Source organism: Coffea arabica, chromosome 5c (genome assembly GCF_036785885.1).
Source record: "Coffea arabica cultivar ET-39 chromosome 5c, Coffea Arabica ET-39 HiFi, whole genome shotgun sequence".
NCBI classification, from domain to species: domain Eukaryota; kingdom Viridiplantae; phylum Streptophyta; class Magnoliopsida; order Gentianales; family Rubiaceae; genus Coffea; species Coffea arabica.
The window spans coordinates 30,501,306-30,522,694 of NC_092319.1; the positions used below are offsets into that span (position 1 = coordinate 30,501,306).

At 41.6% G+C, this 21,389-nt stretch overlaps 1 protein-coding gene and 1 long non-coding RNA gene across 2 annotated transcripts; one reads left to right on the forward strand and one right to left on the reverse strand.

Annotated features, from left to right (window-relative positions):
• The first annotated feature begins 9,866 nt into the window (after nucleotides 1–9,866).
• On the forward strand, nucleotides 9,867–17,559 carry LOC113722275 (uncharacterized). Its single transcript, XM_072049968.1, has 4 exons — nucleotides 9,867–10,764; nucleotides 10,963–11,258; nucleotides 11,901–14,054; nucleotides 16,702–17,559. Exons 1-4 carry the CDS (start codon nucleotides 9,867–9,869, stop codon nucleotides 17,557–17,559), a joined length of 4,206 nt encoding a protein of 1,401 aa, XP_071906069.1.
• A 588-nt stretch (nucleotides 17,560–18,147) lies between these two features.
• On the reverse strand, nucleotides 18,148–20,987 carry LOC140007699 (uncharacterized). Its single transcript, XR_011815043.1, has 2 exons — nucleotides 20,736–20,987; nucleotides 18,148–18,418 (listed from the first exon to the last, which is right to left on the reverse strand). It is a non-coding gene; the product is annotated as an uncharacterized lncRNA (long non-coding RNA).
• Between the last annotated feature and the right edge of the window lie 402 nt (nucleotides 20,988–21,389).

The following is a 21,389-nucleotide window of genomic DNA, read 5'->3' on the forward strand; positions in this document are numbered from 1 at the left end:
TTAAAGGAGGAGGTGGACAAGCTAAGACAGATAGTTAGTGCTCAGGGTGAGAGGAACGCTGAGCTTGAGGAGGTACTAGCTGGTGAGGTGGCTATTACTGAGGTCACTCGCGAGAAGCTCCAGAGGGCTAGGACTCGACTTACTAGGTTAGGTGAGGAGCTCCGAGATCGGGCTTCTAGGATCCTAGCAGATACTGGTAGGTTGGTCGATAAGGTGATGGACATTATACAGAGTCCAGATCAGGAGGAGGATCCTGAGGAGGAGATTCCACCTGATAGCCCTACTGTGGACTAGATCTTGAGTGATTGACCCCTTTTGACCCTTTTGACTGATATAGTAAGAATTAGTTGGGGTGATGCTAGTGCCAAGGCTATTGTATTTTTGTATGACTGTGTGGCCTACTTTTGAGGCACTTGACTTTACTTTAGTCGTATGTGACTAAAAGTACTTTTGTGGCACTTGTGTGTTATACTTTTGTACTCTCCCATGACTTGCTAATTGTATGGATCTTGACATGATAATGTATGTAAATTATTGTTATTTCTAATGTTTTTGATGATTGGTTCTTGCTTTCAACTTTTACCCACGTAATTGATTTATTTCCTACACTAGGTACAACTAGGATAATGGAAGGGCGAAAGAGTGGTCGAGGCCGTGGGCGAGAGACTAGACAAGCCCAATCTCATGGAAATGACCAGGGATCGGCAACTGGACCGACCCATAGACAAGAAAATATAGAGAAAAATCAAGTGGTTACTGCCATTAATAGGATGATTGATATCCTTGAACATATAGTTGAAAGGCAGGGTCCTGGACCACTTAATCAAACTGGGAGATAGGATAAAGGGAAAGATAGAGACTTGGAGAGGTTCCTGAAATTTAACCTGCCTAAGTTCACTGGTGAACCTGACCCTGAGATAGCAGAGAATTGGTTAGAAAGGATGACTAATATATTCGCCGCCTTAGACTATGCCGAAGATAGGTGAGTGAACTTTGTTACTTTCTAATTTTAGGGATTGGCTCATGCTTGGTGGGACATGATAAGGGGAACGTGGGAGAGAGCCCAAACCCTTTGGACTTGGGAGAATTTCACGAGAGAGTTTAATGAAAAGTTTCTTCCGCCCTTAATCCAAGAGAAGAGGGAGGATGAATTCATGAAGTTAAAACAAGGGATCCTTGGTGTAGCGAAGTATGAAGGGAAATTTACTAAATTTTCTAAGTATGCCCCTGAACTGGTGACCAACGAACGAAAAAGGATAAGACGGTTTGTACAAGGGCTTAATGTAGAAATTCAGGAGGGCTTGCCCGCAGCCCAAATCTCTCTATTTATTGAAGCTCTAGAAAAGGCACAAAGGGTTGAGAGTGCAAGAATGCAAGTTAGAGACTTTCATAATAGAAAAAGGAACTTTTCTAGTCGTACTCCTGGACAGGCTAGTAAGAATACACAGCCTTCCAAAATGGAAAGAGAAATGGGGGAATAAGGACTACTGGGGCTTCAAGGGGAGTTTTATCCAAGGGAAGTCGTAGTGGACCAGTTCAAGCTAGGGGAGCGCCTTCTAGTGGTTCAACAGTGACCCCTCAAGTTACTTGTGGATAATGTGGTAAGCCCAATCACTCTGAGAACGACTGTTGGAGAAAGTTTGGGAAGTGTTTGGTTTGTGGTACTACCGAGCACCAGCTCGTGACTTGTCCAAATAAAGTGAAGGTGGGAGGTAGCACCCAAAGACCCGATGTGAGAACCCGAAAATTTTCTTATTTTATAGGCTTTATTTTATTTAATTGCATGCCTTTTCTATATTTTCTTTATTACGAAAATTTTCTAGATAATTTGTATGAGTAAATATAATTTTTAAATCATTTTTCTGGTACAAGTTAGTTCATGAGATTTTAGCAGTGTAAATTGGACGTGGGGCCCGCTAGTGCGATAAGTGCGATAAATTCGGCCAATTAGGTTAAGTTTTGTATACAGGAATTAATTATTAGGTGCTAGGGGATAATTAGAGATTACCTAGACGGATTAATTTTGGAGAGACAAAAGGATAGCTTTAAACCCAAAAGGTGACATGTGTCACCTTCTTATTCAATGTCACACTTTGACCACTATTCACCAACTTTACTAAAACCGAAAATTGACCCAGAAATCCTCTTCATCTTCATCCATTTGGCCGAGCTTCTTGATAGAGGAAAAGAGAGAAAGTCTTCAACTTGTGTCTTCATTTCTTGCACCAATCTTATGATCTAACCGATAAAACACCAAATTTCACCATAAAAATCATTTGTAAAGTAGGATTAAGGAAGGTGGTGGAGTAGTTTGGAAACAGGAGGTGCTAAGTTGCTAGTTTTCTTGAGGTTACAAGGTGAGTTGCTAAGAAATCCTTTCTTTGTTCTTAATAATGTTAAATTAGTGACTTTAGTGGTTAAATATGTTGATTTGTGGTAGGTGTTATGGTTTTAAATGGAGTTTGTGAAATTTTTTATTTTATTCATGATTTTTCTGATTTTATATGATAAGTGTTTGTTGGCCATGGATGATGGCTTGATATGGTTTAAAGTGGAGCTTTGGTGTGTTAATTGTAGTTATTTACGAAAAATTTCCGCTTTGTATAGAAATTTCAGATTTAGGGTTGCAATTTGGGGCTTTTCTAGGGTTATTGTGAAACTCTTGATTTGGCTTTGTTTAAAGGGTATTGTAACCCTAATAAGGTGTATTATATAACTTATGACTTGTAATTGTAATTGTGATAGTGCTGGAGGAATATAAATGATTGTTTGTAGGATAGGAAATCTGAAATTTTAGGGAAAATGCTATCCAATCTTTAAATCTAGGTGATTTCAGGGTAATTGGCTTGTTTTGAGTGTTAATGAGCGGCTTTGGGGTTATCTAAACCTTTAGCACCATGTGTTCCTCATTTTACTTTCAAGTTCTTTTGGCTTTACATTAGTAATGTGTGGTTTGGGTTTATGACTCGTATTCGAGTCTCATTGTGTTTCCTTGAATGTTTTAGGCAGTGCCAGTGACTCAAGGCGCTCGTTGGGTGAAAATTTGTGAAATCTCTTTGTTTGATTGGTGAGTGTACTACTCACATGATTGTTACTTCATGGCTTTGTTATACTTGAAATCTATGATTGGAATGCTTGTGTTTACAGATGATACTGGTTGAGACGAGGGTGTACTTTATCACTCTCATACTCTATGGCTTATTTCACTATTTAATGTATCACTTGAATTCTCTTGATTATACTTGAACTGGTGTCGATTGGACGTGTATCCAATGACCTTTACTGTTAACTCTGAGTTCAACCCTAGTGGTGGTCAATTGAATCGAGCCAGCAAGGGCATGGTCGAGGAAAATTGACAAGCCATGGGGACTATTTTGGGGATCTTTGGGTATGAGACTCTTGATCCCGGTATACTCGAGTATTACCATTTCTGAACTGGTTAGAGTTCGGGCCCGGTAGGGGCATGTGAGGTGGACGGAAATTGGAGAAAAGTGGAGTCTACGGTATTGGTTCCTCTTTAAGCATTAACGAAGAGTCAACGGGGTGAGATCAAGTATGGCAAGTGAGGAAAAAGAGCTCTTGAGAGCCCTCCGTATGCTTTTAGTCTTTATTGAAATGTGGTGTTAGTTCGGCTCACTTGTTGAACGTATTTGGATTGAATAATTTTGTGCTTATGTGAACTTTGTTTACTTGCATGATGGTACCTCATTGGACGAAAGTTCACTCCGTTGCCTTTGTTTTCCTTACAGCAAATCACTTTTTGGAACTGTGATTTTGAAGCACGAGTTGAGCTAGCTTTAATATATTATTTTGTAAAGCTCCTCGATGGTTCGAAAAACCTTAAATGTATCTTGATCCAACATTCCCTTTTGAGTTGTAAATGTGCAACCATACGTATATAAAAGTGTTTAGTAATGTTCACGTTTTATTTTGGTCTGTAGATGTCTATTTTCAAGGTTTATATGATTAGATGGTAATTGGTTGGCTTTCGGATAGGTTCAGATTTTAAACGACAAAAGAAAAAAATTGGCAGGAAAGGACACAAGGGAATCCGGCAGCAAATCCGACCAGATCTTGGCTGGATTGCCCGCCGGATTGTCTTGGATTTTTTTGAATCCGGGTGATTGGCCACTGCCTCCAATCTAGCCAAGAATGCGGCTGGAAATCCGGCCAGATTCCGACCGGATTGTGATGTAGCCAGCACTATTCATGTGCGGCTCTGATTTTTTTTTTCCGTTTCACGATTTTTGAATTGTTAAAGCGCGCTATTATCTTCCGAAATGTTTTAGATTGTATATAACTGTCTTAATAGTTCTGGCGAGAGTTGGGCAGGCAGTCCGCTAACCCCTTTGGTACGCCTTAGGGAAAGGTAAGGCTGTCACAGGTGGTATCAGAGCTTAGGTTAGAAATGACCTAGGCAAGTTTGAATTTTGTTCCTTAGGACCTGTGAGGATTGTGTTAAGGTGTCGTTAAGTGGGATTACGTTGTCTAAGATATGAACCCATTTTCTATTCTTGTAGGATGGCTGGAGCAAGTGGAGAGGGCAGGGGTGAACCGCCTCAGAGACGCCCTCGTGTTATCGATTATCAAGAAAGGCCTAGAGGTCTGATCCGGCTTTGGTATATTGCCAGTCGGTCCCGTTGTTGTAGCCGTTGCCGGAACCACTCTTACATCGACCATGTGGTCGTGGCAGTGCTAGGTGAACGAAGGAGGCTTAGACGTGCCGCCGCCAGGGATCACACGGAGATGCTTAGGCTGAAAGGCATCATGAGGATGCAAGTGGACTGGATAGGGGAGCTCCGAGAGGACATAGCTATGGAGCAAGAGTGAACTAATGTTCTTAGAGAGCAGTTGCAAGGGGTTAACCATCGTCTTACGAATATGGTCCGGGAGGTTAGAGACCGTTCCAGCGGCATTATTAATGAGTGCGAGGCACTAATCCAAAGTGTGATTGATGCCCATGCGCAAGTGGAGACTCGTAGTGACGATACACCTGGAGAAGGGAGTACCCCTAGTTCTAGCCAAGGGGGAGAGTCTGTGGCCTCAGTAGGGAACTAGGCTAGAAATCTTTCGAACTAACTTTTGATTCCATGGGAGAAAGTAGATCAGGGAAAGAACCCTTCACTAGCCATTTTTTATGTTTGGACTAGCTTTGTATATATATATCTTTTGATGACTCTGTTATCTCATGGAATTTCTTTGTTTGTATCCGACTGACTGTTAATGTGTGACTTGTTTGACACTGTTGTGTGATATGTATATATGTTTTGATTTGTGAATATATTTTGGTTCCTTACTTACGTATACCTGTATCTTTAATGTTATAATTACGCTTTACCCTAGATTGACTAAATTCCATGGAAGGCACCCGTAGTGGACGTGGTCGTGGTCGCGAAAATAGACAACCCACGACTGAAGCGGGTACTAGGGGAACCACGTCTGAACTAAACCCAGAACCTAGGGTCGATCAGAATGTGCAAGTGGCCGCAACCATTCAACGAATGACTAACTTGTTGGCTCATGTGGTGAAGCAATAGGGTCAAAACTCTAATCCTAACCCTGGAAACCCTGGTAATCATGTGAAAAGCGAGGATAGGGCCCTCGAAAGGTTTCAGAAGTTTTCCCCACCAAAGTTTATTAGAGGGCCAAATCCGGATATGGCCGAGAGATTGCTAGAAAAGACGGTGGACATCTTTGCTGCCCTGCATTATACGGAAGAAAGGTAGGTGACTTTTACTGTCTTCCAACTAGAAGGGGCAGCCTGTTCCTGGTGGAACGTAAGAAGACAGAAATGGGACCGTGAACAGACGCTCAGGACATGGGTGAACTTTATGAGGGAGTTCAACGCTAAATTCTTCCTTTCTCTATTTCAAGAACAGAAAAAAGACGAGTTTATCCGGCTTCGCCAAGGAACCCAGACTGTAGCTGAGTATGAGAGCCAATTTACTTGACTGTTCAAATTCGCGCTCCAACTCATCATGACCGAACAACGAAGAATAAGGCGCATTGTCCAGGGCCTGAACGTGGAGATCCGGTAGGATCTATGTGAGAACCCAGAGAAAAAAAAATTATTTATTTATTTATTATTTTATTCCTGTGCACCGTTTTCTTGTATTTTCTTTACTATATTACTTTTATCAATATTTTATCAGTGAATATAGTTTTTAAATCATTTTTCTAGTATAAGGTAGTTCGTGAGAAATTTGGAACGTATTTTGGACGTGGGACCCGCTAGTGCATTTAGTGAGAGAAATTCGACCAATTCGGTTAAATTGTTCATAAAGGGATTTCATTACTAGGTGTTAGGAGATGATTAGAGGTTACCTAGATGGATTAACTCTGGAGGGATAAGAGGATAACACTAAACAAAACAAGGTGCCACGTGTCCAAATGTGGTTGGACCAAGCTTACCTAACTTTGCCTAACTTTCTTTGTCATTACATAAAAGTCCAAATTTGACCAAAACCTCTTCATTCTTCACCTCCTCATTGCCGAACCTCTCTTGCTAGCAAAGGGAGAAAATTCTTCAACTTCCATCTTCTAATCTTGCTTCAATCTCGAAAATCAACCGATTGTTTCTTGAATTAGTCCGTAAAATCACTTTGCTTGGAGTGTTTGAAGACCTTGGTGGTGTTATTTTGGAAGAAAACTCTCTAAGCTTCAACCTTTCTTGAAGATCTAAGGTATATTGCTTGGAACTCATCTTTTGTTTCTAATTTTGGCCAAATGGTGCCTTATAGTAGCTATATACGTGATTGTACGGAAGATTTGGTGGATTGGAGTGAAGTTTCCCAATTTTCTGATTTTTCTTGGAATTTTTCTGGTTTCATATGATGGATATGATTGGGTTTGATTTGGTGGTTCCAAATGGTGTTTTATAGCTCACTTGTGCGTTAATTGTAGTTAATTGCGGAAATTGCCGCTTGTGCGAAAAATTTCAGATTTAGGGTTTCAATTGGGGCTTTGCTATGGTTGATTGTTGAGCTTCTAATTGGCTATTATTGAGGGGTATTGTGACCCTAATGAAGTATATTGAATGCCTTATGAATTGTTTGGGTGCTTGTGGTTGTGTTGGATGGTTTTTATTGGTGTCTTGTAGGTTGGAAAAGCTGAAATTTTAGGGGAAATGCTGTCCGAGTGTCTAGGGCATTGGATCCTTGTGAGTTGGGTTGAGATTGACTAGAAATGAATAATTTTAGGGTTGTTTCTACTTTTAACCCTAAATATTATGTATTTTTCATTTCCAAGCTATATTTGGGTTTTACCTTAATAGTTCCTATTAAAAGGTATTCGACTCGTGTTTGAGTCTTAATTGTACTTTCTTGATTATTATAGGGCGTGCCGGTGATCCGAGGCTCACGTCGGGCGAAAACTTGTGAAATTTCTTTGTTTGACTTGGTGAGTGTACTACTCACATATTTGTTATTCCGTGGCTTTCTTGTACTTGAATTCTGTGTTTTGGACTAGTTGTGATGATTGTTTGGACTAGGTGAGGCGAGGGTGTACTTTACCACTCTCGTACTCTCTGGCCTACTTGTTTGGTTATGATATAACTTGAATACTCTTGAATGTACTTGATTTGGTGTCGATTGGATACCATTGCTTACTGTATCTCTGAACCTTTACTGTTCACTCTGAGCTCTACCTCATTGGAAGTCAATGGACTCGAGCCAGTAAGGACTTGGTCGGGGACATTTGACAAGCCATGGGGACTGTATTTTGGGAATCTTTGGGTATGAGACCCTTGATTTCCGGTATACTCGAGTAATACCAATTCTGTACTGTGTGGTGTTCGGGCCCGGTAAGGGGAAAGTGAGGTGGACAGATAATTGGAGTAAAGAGGGGTCTACGGTCATGATTACCTGGTATACATTGACGGAGAGTCAATGGGATGAGATCAAGTATGGCAAAAGAGGAAAAGGGCTCTTGAGAGCCATCCGTATCCTTTTATTCCTTACATTTGGGTGTTATTGCTTTTACTTACTTGACGAACGTATTTGGACTGAATGCTCTTGAGTTTATGTGATCTTGGTATATGTACGTGACAGTACCTCATTAGGCGAAAGCTCACTTCGTAAATTTTGTTTTCCTTACAGGGAATTATCTTTTGGACTTTTGACTGTGATGCGTAAGTTGAGTGGAGCTAGTTGAGAGATTTTGTATAGCTCCTCAATAGTTGGAACCTTTGTTGTACTTGGATTTAAATGTTTTCTTTTGGCTTGTAACCATACAAAAGTGGTTTGTAATAGGGTGTATTCCTATCCAGTGGATTGTACTTGGCTTGTATATACTCTTTTCAGTGATTGTTGGAAATTTCTTGTAATCAATGGGATCTTGGCGGATTGTGACGTGGCAGCCACTATTCGCTTTACGTTTTGCCTTTTGTTTTCCCGTTTCTCATTTATTGGGTTGATTAAGTGCGCCAATATTTTCCCGAACGACTTGAGTTAGTGTTTGACCGTTTTAGTAGTCCTGGCGAGAGCTGGGCAGGCAGTCCGCTAACTCCTTTGGTACGCCTTAGGGGAAGGTGGGGCTGTCACAAGTGGTATCAGAGCATAGGCTAGAAATAACCTGGGCGAATCTAAAACCTGTTTCTTAGAACTCTTGGGGATTGTGTTTAGACACCATTAAGTGTGAAAATATTGTTTAAGCTATAAACCTTTGCTATCTTTGTAGGTTATGGCCGGTACCAGTGGTGCAGGCGGAGGCGAGCCACCTCAGAGGCGCCCCCGAGTCATCGACTATCAGGAGAGACCCGGAGGTCCGATCCGGCTGTGGTATACCGCTAGTCGGACCCGCCGCTGTAGGCGTTGCCAGTTTTACTCCTACGCGGACCACGTGGTTGAGGCGGTACTTGCCGAGCGGCGGAGGCTGAGATGTGACGCCGCCAGGGAGCGCACTGAGACCCTTAGGCTTAGAGGCATCATGCGGATGCAGGCCGATAGGATTGGAGAGCTCCAGGGGGACGTGGCCATGGAGCAGGAGAGGACGGACGCTCTGCGAGAGCAGTTGCAGGTGGTTAACGACCGCCTTACTCGCGTAGTCCGGGAGGTGAGAGACCGATCCGGCGCGATTATCGATGAGTGTGGGGCGCTGATCCAGGAGGTGATTGGCGCCAATGCGCCAGGGGGAGCTCCAGGTGGCGGAGCTCCAGGTCAGGGAGGCGCCCCTAGCCCTAGCTCTAGCTCTGGGGGGGAGTCGGTTGGCTCCGTCGAGGACTAGATTAGGGTTTTGAGCCTTATTTTGATCCCGTGTGAGGGATACCTAGGAAAAGCTTTGGTTAGTTGTTTTGTACTTTTGAGACCTAGGTTGTATAGTGTATTTTGGCAGACCCTCTTTTGGCTTCACGGGAGTACTTTGTATATATTTGCTTGACTGCTTATGTATGACTGTTTGACACAGTTATGTGTTCCATGTATAAATGTGCTATGTGTATACGTGCCTTATGTGGTGTTTACTTTTAATTTTGTTCATGCTTATATGACTATATTGATATGCCTTTTGATATTAGTTTGTGCCTCGATTTTAGAGTGACCTAGAGAATGGAAGGCACTCGTAGCGGACGAGGCCGCGGGCGTGGGGTTAGGCAACCCACAACTGACGAGGGTATTAGGAATACCACGACGGAATCAAACCCTGAACCTAGGGTTGACCCTAATGCCCAGATAGCCGCTGCTATGCAGCAAATGACTGACCTGTTAGCCCACGTAGTGCAACAGCAGGGCCAACCTCCTATCCAACAACCTGGGAACCCTGGCCATGTAGTAGAAAGTGAAGATCGGGCCCTGGAGAGATTTCAGAAGTTCTCTCCGCCAAAATTTCTAGGCGGGCCAGATCCGGACGTGGCCGAAAAGTGGTTAGAGAAAATGATAGATATTTTTGCCGCCCTACACTACTCAGAGGAGAGACAGGTTACTTTCGCTGTCTTTCAATTGGAAGGAGCCGCGCGTTCTTGGTGGAATATGATACGCATGAAATGGGACCGGGAACAAACCCTAAGAACATGGGTAAATTTTGTGAGGGACTTCAACGCAAAATACTTTCCCCCTCTAGTCCAAGAAAAAAGGGAGGACGAGTTTATTAGGCTCCGCCAAGGGACTCAATCAGTGGCTGAGTACGAGAGCCAGTTTACTCGTTTATCCAAGTTTGCCCCTGAACTCATTCTGACGGAGCAAAGGAGAGTTCGGCGTTTTACTCAGGGGCTCAATGTGGAAATTCAAAAGGATCTGGCGGTAGCCCAGATCCACACTTTTAGTGACGCCGTGGAGAAAGCTTTGCGAGTTGAAAATGCAAGGCTTCAAGTAAGGAATTTTCAGGTGAAAAAACGGGGGTTCTCTGCGAGTAGTTCGACCCAAGGGGATAAAGGGACCCCTCCCAAGTTTGGAAGAGGAGCCGGTGGAGGAAGGCAACCGGGGATGACACGAGGGACTCCGCCGAGGGGTAGTCACAATGGACGGGGCCCGCAGAAGAGCACCTCACAAGGAAGTTCGGCCTCAGTTGCACGCGGACCCTGTGGATTTTGTGGAAAACCAAACCACACTGAGGACAACTGTTGGAGGAAGGAGAGAAGATGCTTGCGCTGCGGGAGTGCAGAGCATCAAATAGCTAACTGCCCAGTGTTACCTCGGGAGGCGAGAGCAACCACTCAGTCGTCGAAGGCCAACTCGGGACAGTCCAAGGTAGAAGGGACAAAGCCAAAGGTGCCAGCTCGGGTTTACTCCCTTGAGCAACAACAAGTCCCTGATTCCTCTGGGGTTGTAGAAGGTACGATCCCTGTTTTCCATCGTCTAGCTAGGATTTTGATAGACCCTGGTGCTACCCATTCCTTTGTTAACCCCGATTTTATGTGCGGTATTGATATAAAACCCGTTAGCTTGCCTTATGACTTAGAGGTTAGTACTCCTACGGGGAACCAACATTTGATTACTGGTTTGATGTATGTGAATTGTGAAATATGGGTAGGAGAGAGAAAGCTTTTAGGGAATCTTATAAGTTTGGCCATTAAGGGGTACGACGTTATATTGGGTATGGACTGGCTAGCTAAGTACGATGCACAGCTCGATTGTAAGAGAAAAGTAGTGGAATTTCGTATACCGGGGGAGGCGACCTTAAGGCTAGATGTAAGAGGTAGTTTAGCCTCATCTGCATTGATTTCGGGTATTCGGGCTAGAAAATTTCTGTACAGAGGGGCCCAAGGGTTTCTAGCTTTTCTTATAAATACTCCCACTGATAAGCTGAGGGTTGAGGATGTGCCTACTGTAAGTGAATATCCGGATGTGTTTCCTGATGAATTAGTAACTTTACCTCCGGAGAGGGAGATAGAGTTTAAGATTGACCTATTGCCAGGAGCGTCACCTATCTCTAAGACCCCCTATCGAATGGCACCTGCTGAACTCAAGGAACTGAAGTTGCAGTTGCAAGACTTGTTGGAGCGTGGGTTTATTCGTGAGAGTGGATCTCCTTGGGGGGCTCCGGTACTATTTGTTAAGAAGAAGGATGGAACGTTAAGACTGTGTATCGACTATCGGGGACTAAACAACATGACCATTAAGAACAAATACCCACTTCCCCACATCGATGAACTGTTCGACCAGCTACAAGGCGCAGTGGTCTTTTCAAAGTTAGATCTCCGACAGGGTTACTACCAGTTGCTAATTAAGCAAGAAGATGTACCCAAAACTGCTTTCAATTCTAGATATGGGCATTTTGAGTTTGCGGTCATGCCTTTCGGGTTGACCAATGCCCCTGCCGCCTTTATGGATTTGATGCATCGAGTTTTCAAACCCTACCTGGACCGATTCGTTGTCGTGTTCATTGACGACATTTTGGTCTATTCTAAAACCCGTGAGGAACATGAGCAACATTTGAAGTTAGTGTTACAAACCCTGAGAGATCATCAGCTATACGCCAAATTTAGTAAGTGTGAATTTTGGCTGGAGAAAATCTCTTTCTTAGGACATGTGATTTCAAAAGAAGGTATTACAGTAGACCCCGCGAAAGTAGAGGCGGTGGCTGAATGGAAGAGGCCAGAAAATCCCACTGAAATTCGCAGTTTCTTAGGGTTGGCTGGGTACTATAGACGCTTTATTAAAGACTTTTCTAAACTGGCCGGCCCTTTAACCGACCTGACGAAGAAAAACGGTCGTTTTGTGTGGGATACTAGGTGTGAAACCAGTTTTCAGGAGTTAAAGCGAAGGTTAACCAGAGCTCCTGTTTTGGCCTTGCCTAGTGGGAAGGACAGTTTCACTGTTTATACCGATGCTTCGAAGGAAGGTTTGGGGTGTGTGTTAATGCAAAATAAGAATGTGATTGCCTTTGCCTCTAGGAAACTAAAAACCCATGAACAAAACTACCCTACCCATGACTTGGAGTTAGCTGCTGTGGTCTTTGCTCTGAAAAAGTGGAGACACTATCTTTACGGGATTACCTTTGAGGTTTATTCAGACCATAAGAGTCTTAAGTACCTGTTCTCCCAAAAAGAGTTGAATATGAGGCAACGTCGGTGGATGGAACTCTTAGAGGATTATGACTGCACGATCAACTACCATCCTGGTAAGGCTAACGTAGTAGCGGACGCCCTAAGTCGGAAGGCTCAAGTAGCCGGGTTGATGGTCAAGGAGTGGGAGATGTTAGGAGCAGCTAGTGAGTGGAACCCTAGATTGGGATGTAAGAAAATAACTTTTGGGAATATTCGGGTAACCTCTACTATTCTTGATCGAATTAAAGAAGCCCAAGAGAAGGATCCGATGGTACAAAAGTGGAAGGAAAAGGTAGAAAAAAAAGCATTACCTGATTTCAATTTGGGTCCTGAAGGGATTTTAAGATATAGGAATCGAGTAGTGGTGGCCAATGATGAAAACCTGAAAAGGGAAATTTTAGAGGAAGCCCATCGATCGAAATACACGATCCATCCTGGTAGTAATAAGATGTACCAAGACCTGCGACGGTTGTACTGGTGGGATAAGATGAAAAGAGAGATTGCTCAATATGTCCAAACCTGTCTGATTTGCCAGCAAGTCAAGGCTGAACACCAAAAACCCTCTGGACTGTTACAACCTCTTGAGATACCCGAATGGAAGTGGGAAAATATCACGATGGACTTTGTTTCTGGATTGCCAAGAACTCAAAAAGGACATGATGCCGTTTGGGTGATCGTTGATCGGTTGACCAAATCGGCCCATTTCTTACCTGTGAATGTGAAAGATTCCCTGGATAAACTGGCTCGGTTGTACCTGAATGAAATTGTGAGGTTACATGGGGTTCCAGTGAGTATAGTTTCAGACCGAGATCCTCGTTTTGTATCAAGGTTTTGGCAAAAATTTCAGGAGCACTTAGGGACCAAAATTAACCTTAGTACAACTTATCACCCCCAGACGGATGGACAGTCGGAGCGAACAATTCAAACCCTCGAGGATATGTTACGAACGTGTATTCTAGATTTTGGGGGTAATTGGGGCCAACATATGACTTTAGTAGAGTTTGCCTATAATAATAGTTTCCATTCGTCCATTCAAATGGCACCATACGAAGCTCTCTACGGACGAAAGTGTCGTTCGCCCATTTATTGGGATGAAGTGGGGGAAAAGAAAGTTCTAGATCCAACAACCATTCCTTGGATGGAGGATGCGCAAGAAAAGGTTAAATTGATCCGTCAAAGACTCCAAACAGCTCAAAGCCGACAAAAGAGCTACGCAGATAACCGAAGGAAAGATTTGGAGTTCGAAGTTGGAGACCGTGTCTTCCTTAAGATCACGCCACTACGAAGTGTCACTGCGGGTAGAGGAAAGAAACTTCAACCACGGTTCGTGGGGCCTTACAAAATTCTTCAACGAGTTGGAAAAGTAGCGTACCGACTCGAGTTGCCACCAAGTTTAGCTCGGATTCATGACGTTTTCCATGTCTCGATGTTGAAAAAGTACTATCCTGACCCAACCCACATCGTGCGACCAGAGGAGATTGAGTTAAATAAGGCACTCACTTACGAAGAGAGACCTGTACAACTACTCGATCGAAGGATTAAGGAACTGAGGAATAAACAAATTCCATTAGTAAAGGTTTTATGGAGGAATCATGGTATAGAAGAGGCAACTTGGGAACTGGAGGAAGAGATGCAAAAGAAATATCCTGAGCTGTTTAGTAACCCAGGTGAGCAATTTCGAGGGCGAAATTTTCTTAAGGAGGAGAGGATGTGAGAACCCAGAGAAAAAAAAATTATTTATTTATTTATTATTTTATTCCTGTGCACCGTTTTCTTGTATTTTCTTTACTATATTACTTTTATCAATATTTTATCAGTAAATATAGTTTTTAAATCATTTTTCTAGTATAAGGTAGTTCGTGAGAAATTTGGAACGTATTTTGGACGTGGGACCCGCTAGTGCATTTAGTGAGAGAAATTCGACCAATTCGGTTAAATTGTTCATAAAGGGATTTCATTACTAGGTGTTAGGAGATGATTAGAGGTTACCTAGATGGATTAACTCTGGAGGGATAAGAGGATAACACTAAACAAAACAAGGTGCCACGTGTCCAAATGTGGTTGGACCAAGCTTACCTAACTTTGCCTAACTTTCTTTGTCATTACATAAAAGTCCAAATTTGACCAAAACCTCTTCATTCTTCACCTCCTCATTGCCGAACCTCTCTTGCTAGCAAAGGGAGAAAATTCTTCAACTTCCATCTTCTAATCTTGCTTCAATCTCGAAAATCAACCGATTGTTTCTTGAATTAGTCCGTAAAATCACTTTGCTTGGAGTGTTTGAAGACCTTGGTGGTGTTATTTTGGAAGAAAACTCTCTAAGCTTCAACCTTTCTTGAAGATCTAAGGTATATTGCTTGGAACTCATCTTTTGTTTCTAATTTTGGCCAAATGGTGCCTTATAGTAGCTATATACGTGATTGTACGGAAGATTTGGTGGATTGGAGTGAAGTTTCCCAATTTTCTGATTTTTCTTGGAATTTTTCTGGTTTCATATGATGGATATGATTGGGTTTGATTTGGTGGTTCCAAATGGTGTTTTATAGCTCACTTGTGCGTTAATTGTAGTTAATTGCGGAAATTGCCGCTTGTGCGAAAAATTTCAGATTTAGGGTTTCAATTGGGGCTTTGCTATGGTTGATTGTTGAGCTTCTAATTGGCTATTATTGAGGGGTATTGTGACCCTAATGAAGTATATTGAATGCCTTATGAATTGTTTGGGTGCTTGTGGTTGTGTTGGATGGTTTTTATTGGTGTCTTGTAGGTTGGAAAAGCTGAAATTTTAGGGGAAATGCTGTCCGAGTGTCTAGGGCATTGGATCCTTGTGAGTTGGGTTGAGATTGACTAGAAATGAATAATTTTAGGGTTGTTTCTACTTTTAACCCTAAATATTATGTATTTTTCATTTCCAAGCTATATTTGGGTTTTACCTTAATAGTTCCTATTAAAAGGTATTCGACTCGTGTTTGAGTCTTAATTGTACTTTCTTGATTATTATAGGGCGTGCCGGTGATCCGAGGCTCACGTCGGGCGAAAACTTGTGAAATTTCTTTGTTTGACTTGGTGAGTGTACTACTCACATATTTGTTATTCCGTGGCTTTCTTGTACTTGAATTCTGTGTTTTGGACTAGTTGTGATGATTGTTTGGACTAGGTGAGGCGAGGGTGTACTTTACCACTCTCGTACTCTCTGGCCTACTTGTTTGGTTATGATATAACTTGAATACTCTTGAATGTACTTGATTTGGTGTCGATTGGATACCATTGCTTACTGTATCTCTGAACCTTTACTGTTCACTCTGAGCTCTACCTCATTGGAAGTCAATGGACTCGAGCCAGTAAGGACTTGGTCGGGGACATTTGACAAGCCATGGGGACTGTATTTTGGGAATCTTTGGGTATGAGACCCTTGATTTCCGGTATACTCGAGTAATACCAATTCTGTACTGTGTGGTGTTCGGGCCCGGTAAGGGGAAAGTGAGGTGGACGGATAATTGGAGTAAAGAGGGGTCTACGGTCATGATTACCTGGTATACATTGACGGAGAGTCAATGGGATGAGATCAAGTATGGCAAAAGAGGAAAAGGGCTCTTGAGAGCCATCCGTATCCTTTTATTCCTTACATTTGGGTGTTATTGCTTTTACTTACTTGACGAACGTATTTGGACTGAATGCTCTTGAGTTTATGTGATCTTGGTATATGTACGTGACAGTACCTCATTGGGCGAAAGCTCACTTCGTAAATTTTGTTTTCCTTACAGGGAATTATCTTTTGGACTTTTGACTGTATTGCGTAAGTTGAGTGGAGCTAGTTGAGAGATTTTGTATAGCTCCTCAATAGTTGGAACCTTTGTTGTACTTGGATTTAAATGTTTTCTTTTGGCTTGTAACCATACAAAAGTGGTTTGTAATAGGGTGTATTCCTATCCAGTGGATTGTACTTGGCTTGTATATACTCTTTTCAGTGATTGTTGGAAATTTCTTGTAATCAATGGGATCTTGGCGGATTGTGACGTGGCAGCCACTATTCGCTTTACGTTTTGCCTTTTGTTTTCCCGTTTCTCATTTATTGGATTGATTAAGCGCGCCAATATTTTCCCGAACGACTTGAGTTAGTGTTTGACCGTTTTAGTAGTCCTGGCAAGAGCTGGGCAGGCAGTCCGCTAACTCCTTTGGTACGCCTTAGGGGAAGGTGGGGCTGTCACAATCTAGCTGTAGCGCAGATTACCGCCTTTAGTGAGGTAGTGGAGAAGGCTCAACGAGTGGAAAATGCCAGGCTGCAAGTGAGAAATTTGCAGGCGAAGAAGCGAGGATTTTCTGGAAACAGTTCGGGGCAGCGGGATAAGAGTACCCCTCCCAAGTTTGGACGGGGGACTGGAGAAGGAAGGATGCCGGGAATGTCACGAGGGGTCCCGTCAGGAGGTGGCCAAGTTAGGAGAGGTCAAAGAGGAGGTTTCCACAGAGGCCCGGCTTCTGCATCTCGCGGACCTTGCGGGTATTGCGGAAAGCCAAACCACATGGGGGACACTTGCTGGAAGAAGGAGGGAAAATGTCTGCGTTGCGGAAGTGTATACCACCAACTTGCCACTTGTCCGGTTCTATCACAAGATGGAAGGGGGAGCCAGCAACTGACGAGGACCAATTCCGAACCGACTAAGGTGGAAGGGACTAAACCTAAGATAGCGGCTCGAGTGTATTCACTGGAGCCACAACAGGTCCCCGATTCTTCGGAAGTTGTAGAAGGTACGATTCCTGTATTTCACCGATTTACGAAAGTTTTAGTAGATCCCGGTGCTACTCATTCATTTGTCAACCCCAATTTCATGTGCGGAATAGATATAAAACCTGCTAGTTTATCATATGACCTGGAAGTTAGTACTCTTACGGGGGATCATCATTTGGTCACTAGTATAGTTTATAAGGATTGTGAAGTTTGGGTAGGAGAGAGGAAATTGTTAAGGGATTTGATAAGCCTGTCCATTAAGGGGTATGATATAATCTTGGGCATGGACTGGTTAGCCAGGTATAATGCTCAACTTGATTGTAAGAGGAAGGTACACTACAAGAAAATTGTTCATTAGTGACAACACAAAGTCATCACAAAACATACAAATATCGTCACAAATACCTTTTATTGACGACTTTTTTATCGTCACAAAGTCGTCACTAAATCCCCGTCGGTAAAAGTAAACAGTGACGACCTAAAATGTCGTCACTAAATAGTTCTCATTAGTGACGACTTTAAGTAGAGCATTTTTGACAAAAGATCAAGTCGTCAATAAAACACTTCCAGATTGTCGTCACTAATGACAACTATTTAGTGACGACCTGAAATGTCGTCACTAAATAGTTGTCATTAGTGACAACAATCCGGAAGTGTTTTATTGACGAATTGACCTTTTGTCAAAAATGCTCTACTTAAGGTCGTCACTAAAAAGCACCGAAAGCCATTGTATATAACTATTTTACTGACAACAATTGTCGTCACAAATTTAGCTTAGATTTAGTGACAGTTTCTGTTGTGACAAGGAGTTTTTATTTTCTATTTTGTGACAACTTTTTTTTGTCATTAGATAATTTCTCAATAGCTTAATAGTCATAATTTGACCTGTAATCATTGCTAAATCATTGATTTTAAACAAACCATACAAATAAACATGAACGATTGATAACCAAAAGTATTTGCATTAGATTACATGGTAATAATATAGCATTCTCAAATGCCAAATTCAAGTGTACATTACCCAACTAATGCCTACAAAAATAACATTTGTCCAAAATATCACTTGTACATAAGGTACATTTACAAAAGCAATCACAGTTTAAGAAATTGAAGAACATCTAAATGAACCACTCCATGAGCAAAAGGCAATTTTGTCTTCAACATTCTTCAACCATAACCATAGATATCTTCCAAAAGCTAGTATGAATAGCATTTATCTGTCATAAAAGAGTAAAAGAAGTAGGTAAGAAGAGGAGTATAATAATAAAGAACAAGTAATGAGACTTAGATTATTAAAACAAAAATTACAATTCATTAAGAACCTCATATAATTTGGGCCCACATATTACAGCACCAGCAAGAAGTTAGAAATCACAGTCCAATCTATACAAATACAACACTGCATAAGCTCAACTAAAGAGCTCTCTGCCAGAACTTCAAACAAATTCACAAGATAAGAATCTAAGGTCCAACCATAATCTTGCAAATAAAAACTTCAGCATTCACAGCAAAACAGCCTTCCAGGTCATCGGATGGAGGAAACTGACAGCTTTCATTCAAAATGGCATAAATGAAACGACAATGGCAAAGCTGAAAACATATTCTACTACAGGAGAACTGATATGGGTCAAATTATTCACATGCCAAGTGTAGAATCCTTTGAAAAGAACATACAAAGCCATGAGGAACTTTTCTTTTGGACAACAAATATTCTCTGCAATAATTTTATTCCCAACCGTGGCCTTCTTTTAATTCATCATTTCAAATCTATTGCACACAGGGACAGAGCCAGAAATTTATTTTTGGGGGGGCTGAAGTGTATTAAAAATTTTTTTTTTGATGAAATAAATATATTTAATAAGTAAAATTTAGAATCGATAATTATAAAAATAATAAAAACATATAATTATACATACCCAAAAATTTGTTATTGATTAACACTTGAAGTATTGGTAGTTGTTGCACTCGAATAACGAAGAGGAGGCAATTGCATTCTGCGAGTCTTTATCCGTTGAAAACGCTGCAATATTTGCTCAATATTTCAAAATGCTACAATTATGGTCTAAATTCCAGAATTAATCTGTCCAAAAAACCACATAAAATATGCAAACAGAGGACTAAGCTTAAAAGAGTGAAATTAGTTTGATTTTTCCAGATTTTGGGCCACGGTGAACAAAGGGAGACTTGGGGGGCCAGAGTGCAATTTTAGAAAGTTATTTTTGCAAAGCACATTTCTACAATCTGTTCATGCAAGGCTACGGTGAGAATTTATGCAACATCAACCTGCTACCTTCTCTAGTTCACTATCAATTCGAATATGTCACTCACAAACATCAGCTTTTTGAATCAAACAATCACAAGACACACTCCTAATCACCACCCAAGCCAAATATTACCCTTTTGTTGCAAGATCAAATCAGAAAATCTGGTTTGGTGACAGCTAGCAAAAACAAAGGGATAGCAGTGGTTTTCAAAATAACAAAACAAAAATGCAGCGAAAATGTTTAACTCTTGTTTGAAGTGCCGAACCAAAACATTCAAGAAAACATGCTAAAGATCAGATCTTGAATTTGAACAAAATACTAAACATGCTAATCCAACACCACTTATCTAATCCACCTTTTCAATATAAGACCAATCAGCAGGTTGGATGGCTGAAACTTGGTGAGCAATTGCAGAAAAAAAAAACAGCAAAGAGGACTGCAAAAATTTTATTCTGCTGCAGATTTGATGCTCATCAAAATGCAACCAAAATGGCTTAGAGCTCTGCCATAACTTCAAACAAACTCACAAGATAAAAATCTTAGGCACAACCATAATCTTGCAATAAAAACTCAGTATTCACAGCAAAACAGCCTCGCAGATCATCGGATGAAGGAAACTAACAGCTTTCATTCAAAAATGGCAGAAATGAAACAACAATAGCCAAACTGAAAAACATATTCTACTAAAGGGAAATTGATACGGGTCAACTTATTCATATGCTAAGTGTAGAATCCTTTGAAAAGAACATACAAAGCCATGAGAAACTTTTCTTTTGAGCAACAAATATTCTCTGCAATAATTTTATTCCCAACCGTGGCTTTCTTCTAATTCATCATTTCAAATCTATTGCACAACCACAAGGGAAAAGCAGGGAGCTACAGCATACCATCAAAACCCAACCTCTTGCATAATTGCCAAAAACGTCAACTACCCAACTCTAGTAAACAAAATTTCTGGGATAAGAACACGCAAAATGCAAGCAAAATCGTCTTCAAGCAAGACTGTCGGTTAGGTATTTCGTCAAACACCACATGAGCATAAGAAATTTTAGCTAATCTCTCGCTCAATTGATGTAAAGCAGCACCCAAAATTATCAGAAATCCCAAGAAAATCCAACCAAATCAACACATAAAACACGTATAATCATAAAATTATGGGCCATCAACAGGGGAAACGCAACAACCAAGTCATGGCAGACCCATTTGAAAAACTTTCCAAAACTTGTGATCAAGGAAAAAAAATGAAATACAAATGAAAGGGATAACTTACGGTGGACTGCTAGCGGCGGTGCTCTTCTGGCAGCAGGACTGGAGGCAGTTAGGGATGGCGGTGTCCTTGAGATCGACTGAGATAGGCAGAGTAAGCCTTAGCGTTTGATTATAGGGGGTTTTCCGGCGGCTTGGGGGGGGCTTAAGCCCCCACCAGCCCCCCCTTAAATCCGTGGCTGATTGCACAACCACAAGGGAAAAGCAGGGAGCTACAGCATGCCATCTTAGCAAAAACAAAACCCAACCTCTAGCATAATTACTGTGAGAGCCCGTAAAACCCTAATTATTTTCCTAGGGTTTATTCCCCTTTAATTGCATAATTTTGCATTTTCTGGCTTAGAAATATTTTCTGAGAGGATTTTATGAGCAATTATAGTTTCAAGATATTTTTCTAGCATTGGCGAGTTTTTAGAAAATTAAGGATAAATAATGGACGTGGGACCCACTAGTGCGAAAAGTTCGGAAAAATTCGGCCAATAAGGTTAAGTTTCGGATACTGTTATAAATTTATCGGGTGTTAAGAGATAAGTAGTGTGTGTGAAGTGATTGATGTGAGAGAGAAAAGAAAGATAAGAAGGCATTAATGAAGGTGACAAGTGTCACCTTCTTATTGGATACTTTTAAAGAAATACTATTCATCATTTTGACTTTCTTG